Genomic DNA, 7,934 nt, shown 5'->3' with positions numbered 1-7,934 from the left:
ACCTTCGACGGAGGCAGTCGCATTTTCTTTCCCTCCTTCCCTTGGCTTGGCTTATCTAAGCTCCGGCGGAGCCTGGAGCCGTGATGGCTAGCCTCCCGGCTATCTATGCCTCCCTACCTCCCTAACCCTGTGTGTCCTGTCCTTCGTATGCATTCGCCTGATTCCTGTGACTGAGCTCAACGGGTCTGCCTAGCGATCTCTCTCTCTACAATCCTCAACCTCGAAGCGACCACCATGAATTTCCTGATTGATTGGGGGTTCAACGCGATCGACACCATTTTTTCAACCAAGTCTGAGGGCGCTTCAGACGCAAATTGTCCTCCTAAAACCTACCCGGCGGGATACCCAAGAGACTCGAATGGGAAATGGCAGCCACTTTGCCTTTCTCTGCTGAGTATTGAGGATTCGGAAGATGTGTACATATTTGGGCTTCTGGTGATGGGGATACTGCTAATTGGCATGGGCATTGCTCTCGTGTACCGGAAAATTGGGAAGACGGCTGCGATGGCGGGCCAGCCTCGCTTGCCGATCATGGTTATGGCTATTGGGAAGTCGATCCAGGAGCAGACGGCAAGGCTCGACTTCATAGCGGCACGTCTGGCCGTCCTGGCACGCCAGAATCGCGTGGACCTAACAGACTATAGAGGGGGAGCAAACGGAGCCGCCTCGGTCTAAAAAGGATCTCAAGGGAAATATTTGAATCCCCTGCCCGCACAAATCACGGAGCTGCGGACGAGAAGGGAGACATCGCTACGCTGAGCTGGGCCTCATTCGCTGGGACCCCCCCACCCCCCTTCCCACCCTAACCATCTGCTGTTGAACTATCTCCTGCCTATGTGGGGGGGAGCGAGATAGCAGCAGCATACACTCACACACCACACATGACCTTGTGCCGCGGTGGGACACTGACTGCTTTCATGCCTGTTGTTATGGACTCTAGCAGCAGAGACTCTCGAGCTGTGTTGCTTCGCATTCCATCGCGATAAGGAGAATCACTATTTCAACCGATCCATCGCGCAAGAGACATTGTGACCCTAACGGACTTGGTCATAAATACTGATAACACCCCTGCACTCAAGCTGCCTCTGACCATGTACCCTTACCCCCCTCCTTGCAAGGCTTGAACATGTCTGTCTACACATGAGTTGTTTTTGCAAATTTTTATCCTGTTATGTCTTGTAATCTGTAGGCCATGACTGTGATAACATTTGATTTTTTTGAACTCCCCCACGTGTTTCTTTCCCTCTCCCATCTCTCTACTACCCTAACCCCCCCCCCCCCTTTTCTCTTTCCCACCTCCACCCCCACCTGATAGCGCCACACACGGCTGCTGCGGTGTGTGTGGAGGGTTGCTTTTACCCCCCATTATGGCGCCGTGGAGATGTGGAAGGCTGGCCGTAGCTGAAAGAAGCACAATGAATTTCACTAGCCTTTTACCTGTAACTGACATTGTTTTTTACTTGTAACTGACTGTTGTGACAATAAACCCTGATTCTGATTCTGATTCTGGCGAATAGTTCATCTTTTACTCAAGTGGGCCAATGCCCATCGCAAGCTGATGATGTCATGTGTCCATGTGTGGTCTAGCCCTGTGGAATGTATGGACTGCATGTGCAAATAAAAAACTACTTAATTCTTCCTCCTCATCAACTTGCAATGGGCATTGTCCCGCTTGAGTAAGAGATGAACTGTTTCTAAAATGAATAAAATATTTAAGGTGTGTATACATACAGCAAATAATGCTAGCTCAAATGACTTGGCTGGTGTTGAGCCGTGCTATTCGAAAGCTACTTGAGCTCCTCAAGTCACCTCCCTAGTGAAGCAACACTTTAATGTTGACGCTGTGCTTCTTACAGGTCTGGTTGCTGAAGGAGAGAAACCTCTGAAGCAAACAGGAGGACTGGTGGTCACCAAGGATCTGATGGGTGAGATAGAAACACACATAGTCCTGCAGAAACATTGAGGGCCCTATTTTGGGCGGCACCTTACCCATTATCCCTAAACTTCTTTGCCATTTTTTACTATTTTGTAAATCATTTTCAAATTGTTCAAATAGCCAATCTACAAGCTCACAATGTGTTGATGTAGATAGGCTACTTGAACTATTTGAAAATGTTGTTCAAAATAGTAAAAACTAGTAAAGAAGTTAATAGATAATGGGTAGGGCGCCGCCCAAAATAGGGCCCTGAGAGTGCAATTGCTGTCACATTTGCCCAGCAAGACATTCTCACTCATGCATATTTTTTTTTTTCTGTGTGGATTTTTGTAGAGAATCCAATAATAATAATGAATTGCATTTTTATGGCGCTTTTCTACGTTTTTCTCAAACTTACTCAAAGCGCTTTACAATGGTGCATTCATTCATACAGGGGGGGGCATTGGGAGGTGAAGCGGCGAACAGTCAACACCAGCGTCCTCACTTTTCCCACATTCACACACAATGATGTCAAGCTAGCGCCGACCGACTCATTGAAGGCAATGTAGGGTTCAGTTAGGAACGAGGGGTAAGCACGCACATCCTAAAGCAGTTAATCGGGTGCTGGACAACAATACAGTACGTACATGCGAAAAAGAGGGGAAGTCCGCACACCGTTTGAGGAACGACCGTAGCCCGTCTTCATCAGGTCTTGATACATTACAAGGCAAGGCGTGTTTAAATACAGGAAGGAAATGAAGAGTTTGATGTCAAGCCATTCTTGTGATTCTTTTGTATTTTTCTTATTTTTTCTATTTTTATTGTTTCTCTGTATATCTGACATTTTGCATTGTTCTGTTTTGTCCTCTTTATTATTATTATTTACTTTTTGCATTGCATCTGCTGCACTCTTTGTTAGTGGTCGTTACTTTTAGGCGTTTTTATTATTGAGGTACTTTTAATTCTCATGTGTCCATTTCAGCTGTGAATGGTAAATGTATTGCACATGAACTTTTTAGTGTTGGCCCTTTAACCTGTCCACCCTGAATGCCCTTATTTGGAAATTTGTTTTTCCTTTTGTTGTGATGGCGTTACTGCCCCCGTATAGCTCTTCCCTAGATCTACAAGCTCTCTATATGGCAACACTGTATTCAGCCTGAGTCTGTAGATTTGGTGGGTGAGTCTGTAGGTTATTACCACTGCTGCCATTGATTGTATTGTACCTCTCCTTCCTGTATTTAAACACGCCTTGCCTTGTAATGTATGATGAAGACTGGCTACGGTCGTAACGTTGCCTAACAAATAAAAAGACTCTTCCACTGGGAGCTCAAACGGTGTGCGGACTTCTAATGCAGGGTTCAGGTGTCTTGCCCAAGGACACTTTGACATGTGTTTTACCTGTCAAGGCCAACACACATGACGACATTTTTTTTTAAATGGGGCAACCCAATAGCCGACTGCTTCGGGAGTATACAGCATGGGCTCTAATGCGTGACAGCGAGACCCTGGTTCGACTTCAGGGTCAGAGTCAAAGTGTCCCTGAGCAAGACACTGAATGTCTAACTGCTCATGATGAGCAGGTTGGGGCCTTGCAGGGTTTCCTCTGCTGTCGGACAACACAAGGAAAACGCTTGTGTTAAGCTTTAAAAGTTCTGTGTAAATATCTGTCTTTCTGTCTGTCTGTGCGTCCAGGGAAGCACCCGGTGTCGGCTCTGATCGAGCTGTGCAACAAGAAGAGGATCATGCAGCCTGACTTTGTTATGGTTCATCACAGTGGCCCTGACCACCGCAAGAACTTCCTCTTCAAGGTGTGTGTGTGTGTGTGTGTGTGTGTGTGTGTGTGTGTGTGTGTGTGTGTGTGTGTGTGTGCGTACGTGCGTGTATGTGCATGGAGGTGGGGGTCCGTACATGCATGAATGTGCGTGTACATGTGTGTGTGCTTTTGTTCCTGTGTCATTTTTAACAGAACTTGTTAAAACACAACATAACATGTATTTGACAGGCAGGCATTTTTTTTAGATGATCACTTATATTCTCCTTTGCGCTCTCTCTCTCCTTCTCTCTCCTTCTCTCTCTCTCTCATCACCTCACTGTGCCACACTACCTTTCCATGTCTCTGTATTGAATACATTAAATGTGTGCATAGCTCACTACATCCACTAAGCAACCTAAAGGCTGATTTACACTTCATGTCATAAAAATAGCCCATCTACACGCTCACGTCACATTGCGGACGTGACGCATTGTGAGCTTATAGAACCGCTATTTTTGGTGCGCGGCAGCATCGTGTGACAGCATAAATTAGACATGACTCACCATGCATGTTTCCCCTCTCTCTCTCTCTCTCTCTCTCTCTCTCTCTTTCTAATAATGTCCCTGTGTTGTGTACCCCAGGTGACAGTAAATGGTGTGGACCACCAGCCCCAGTCAGCCAGTCCCAACAAGAAACACGCCAAGGCCATGGCTACTACGGTGGCCCTACAGGCCATGGGAGAGGTAACCAGTACTAGTCTGTTAGTAGTCACGTGCCTCTGGCTGATCTACTGTTCCAGCTTGTTACCATCCGGTTGTACAGGGCACATGCTCCTGAAAGCGCTTACCTGTGATTTCCTCTGATTTGAGCACAGATGTATTATGAGACAAGGATGTCTCATAATAGAAATAATTAGGGCAGGGAAAGTGTTAAGACCTGGAACGCATCTGTGTCACTTTTTGATTTGAGATAAAAAGCGTTATTTTACACTTTGGCTATTTAAAAATAGCAGACATACACGCTCATAGCGCGGCACCGGGTCGGCAGCCAAATCATGTAATTTTGGGGGTCCTTGACATGAACAGGTTTGATATACACCACTGATATAGAAACGTATGTTTTTTCAGAATACTGTTGGGATTTAGAAGAATCGGCTTCGGGTCTCAATGGGTTAAAGTGTCCTGTGTGGGGCCATGTACACAGAAAGCATTTTTTCGAGCTGCTAGCGCCTCTGTCAAGCATTTCTTTGGTAAAGACACACAGGAGCACTTGTTTTTAACAGGGCAGAAAATCTTTCTTCAGCACTCTCAGCATCCAGCGTTTTTGGTGAAGGGCCCTGGGTGCTTCAAGCTGAAAATAGTTCAACGATTTGAGATGCTGTTAACACATTGCCTGCCAGAGTTTTTTCAGATTTTTAGCTGTTGCCTGCCAGGGTTTTGCCATGTTTTTGGTACCTGTTCGCGTAGCCACAGATTTTTTTCCTCCAGTATGATTGATCCCCAGATGGTTTCTAATCACAGATGAGATTCAGGTGTGGTTTCACAAATGTCAACGAGGTCATTTTGACCTCGTTGACATGTTTGGTTGATGTTTCAATATAGCTCAAAAGCAGTAGTTTTAAACCAAAAAACAAAGTGAATTGTTTGTCCGTTTGAATTTTAACATTGAAGTGAATGGAGCAGCAAATCTTCGAACATTTTTAGCTCCTAATCTGTTCATAATTCGACAAGGGTTGAAATTATAAAAAAATGCAAAAAAAAAAAAAAAAAAAAATTTTTGAAATTTTTTTTTTTTTCTTTTCCTTTTTTCGACAACAGCTGATAATTAAAAGACGTATATATACGTCTTTGGCAGCTAATGTGTTAAGAAGAGTTTTTAATTTAGATTTTAAAATGGTTATGGCAGTGGTTCTCAAAGTGGGGTCCGGGGACCCCCAGGGGTCCTTGAGGTGGTTCCAGGGGGTCCCCAGCCAAATGACTGATAGTTAACTCTCTGCCTGCCAGAGTTTTTTCAGAACAGTCTGTAGCCTCTGCCAGGGTTTTGCCATGATTTTGGTACCTGTTCGCGTAGCCACAGATTTTTTTCCTCCAGTATGATTGATCCCCAGATGGTTTCTAATCACAGATGAGATTCAGGTGTGGTTTCACAAATGTCAATGAGGTCATTTTGACCTCGTTGACATGTGTTGTTTGATGTTTCAATATAGCTGAAAACCAGTAGTTTTAAACCAAAAAACAAAGGGAATTGTTTGTCCGTTTGAATTTTAACATTGAAGTGAATGGAGCAGCAAATCTTCGAACATTTTTAGCTCCTAATCTGTTCGTAATTCGACAAGGGTTGAAATTATAAAAAAATGCAAAAAAAAAATAAAAAAAAATAAAAAATTGTTTTTCCTTTTTTTCCATGACGTATATATACGTCTTTGGCGGACAACAGCTGATAATTAAAAGACGTATATATACGTCATTGGCAGCCATAGAGTTAAGAATAGGAACAAAATGGACCCTTATGTGTCTGTAACTCAGAGAGTGTACAAATGAAACCAAATGGACCCTGACCCATTTGGTTCCATTTGTACACTCAGAGTTAAATCAACACTGATGAAATGGTACTTTATCAACTGAGGGTCCTTAAATTAAAATGTTTGAATCACTGCTGTACTTCCATAAAAAATCGTCTCTTTGGGGGTCCTTGGCATATCTTTTCAAATGGGGGTCCTTAACATGAAAAAGTTTGAGAACCACTGCCACTGGGTTATGGGACTAGCAAGTCTGAGGTTCAATGGGAGGCTGTTCCGGAGTCTAGGGGCCCTGATGGTAAAGGCCAGGTCACCCTTGGTCACCAGCCTAGACTTTAATAGGAACTACTAGTAGAGCCGAATCAGAGGACTTCAGGCGGCGGCTACTTACTTACATAGTGCATAAATGCCAGTAAGGCCTCACCCACTTGTATTTCTAAATGACAAAACAGCCTGGTAGATATCATGTCGAAGAGTCACCGTAAAATAGATGGATGTTATTTGACTAGATCAGAGGTCTTCAACGTTTTTCAGTCCAAGGACCCCTTAGCTGAGAGATGAAGCTGGGACCCCCCACTGCATTGTTTACAATTGTGTTGCAGATTCAACTTTTTCATAGATTTCATAGATGGCTTCATTGACTATCATCAGTGTTCCGGTAAATTTTGTTTGTTTCAGACATTAAACCACTTAAACCTTAAATACTTAGTACTTGATTTGCTCCCTTTCCCCCCCTACACCAAACCTCTTGGCCAAAAATAGCTGATCTACAAGCTCACAACGCCTCGCAGTACGAGGCGTTGTGAGCTTGTAGATCAGCTATTTTCGGCTAATGTTCCCCTCAGAGTAGGGATGCTATGGTTCAAGTGGTTCATGTAAAAAAAAACATCCTATTTCAAAAAGATTGGCGGCCCCCCTATAGTAGCTCTGGGGTCCCGGACCCCCTGTTGAAGACCCCTGGACTAGATACTAAATCACCACGATTTATGCAAGTAAGTTTGATGGAAGTGTGTGTGTGTGTCTCTTTTCCCAGGTTCCTGCAGATGGACCAGGCCTCTACACAGGACCCGTCTTTACAGCTGCTTCCACCGGACCCCTGTTCTCTACATAGACACACACACACACACACACACACACACACACACACACATTCTACAACACACTCAGAGACTCTTTTCACTTTAAGGGCCGTGTCAGTCTGCTGACATGAACCGCGTACGAAGGAAACCACGTATTTGCAGTGGCCTACATTTGTATTTGTACCCTTTGTCAAACATGTTTGGTGACATGGGGGGTGTTCCATTTCAGATAAGAGCATCTTCATTGGTGCGCTGAGGCTGTAAGTAGACAAAATGTTATTATGGGGCCAGGCTTCCAGCATGGACCCATATTGTTATTGGCATTATTCCGTTTCTTCTTCTTCCGCCGTTTTTGCCAGTTCTGGCTGAACCGTGCAGTCGCTTTTTATGAAACTCGGCCATATGGTAGATGGTCATGAAAAACGATCAAAAAATAAATCTCACAATCTTTCGTCAAAAGGTGGCGCTATAGCACTCAGTTGAAAATGACAACTTTGAACAGGTACAACTCATGCCCTGTTTCACCTACAGCCATGAAACTTCGATGCACACATGCGTCTCCTCATGCTGAACAACTTTCACACTCTGACTTTTGACCTCTGACCTTTAGATCTCCCACCATTTTGAATTATATGAAAAACAGTTAAAACCTATCTCCTCCTGGGATTT

The 7,934-nt window shown here is 44.3% G+C and overlaps 1 protein-coding gene across 1 annotated transcript in view; it reads left to right on the top strand.

Annotated features, from left to right (window-relative positions):
• LOC311041031 (protein SON-like) overlaps nucleotides 1-7,527 on the top strand; it is a gene marked incomplete at its 5' end in the record, with an annotated part of 11,457 nt that extends 3,930 nt beyond the window's left edge. Inside the window, 4 exons of the mRNA XM_084051468.1 lie at nucleotides 1,857-1,925; nucleotides 3,608-3,723; nucleotides 4,310-4,411; nucleotides 7,220-7,527. Of these exons, the coding sequence (XP_083907594.1) occupies nucleotides 1,857-1,925; nucleotides 3,608-3,723; nucleotides 4,310-4,411; nucleotides 7,220-7,297 (365 nt within the window). The 3' untranslated portion in view covers nucleotides 7,298-7,527. The remainder of the gene's footprint in view (nucleotides 1-1,856; nucleotides 1,926-3,607; nucleotides 3,724-4,309; nucleotides 4,412-7,219) is intronic.
• Nucleotides 7,528-7,934: the final 407 nt, after the last annotated feature.

This window comes from Gymnoscopelus microlampas (genome assembly GCF_963454915.1).
Source record: "Gymnoscopelus microlampas genome assembly, chromosome: 24".
Taxonomy (NCBI): domain Eukaryota; kingdom Metazoa; phylum Chordata; class Actinopteri; order Myctophiformes; family Myctophidae; genus Gymnoscopelus; species Gymnoscopelus microlampas.
This window is presented reverse-complemented; position numbering and strand designations above follow the sequence as displayed.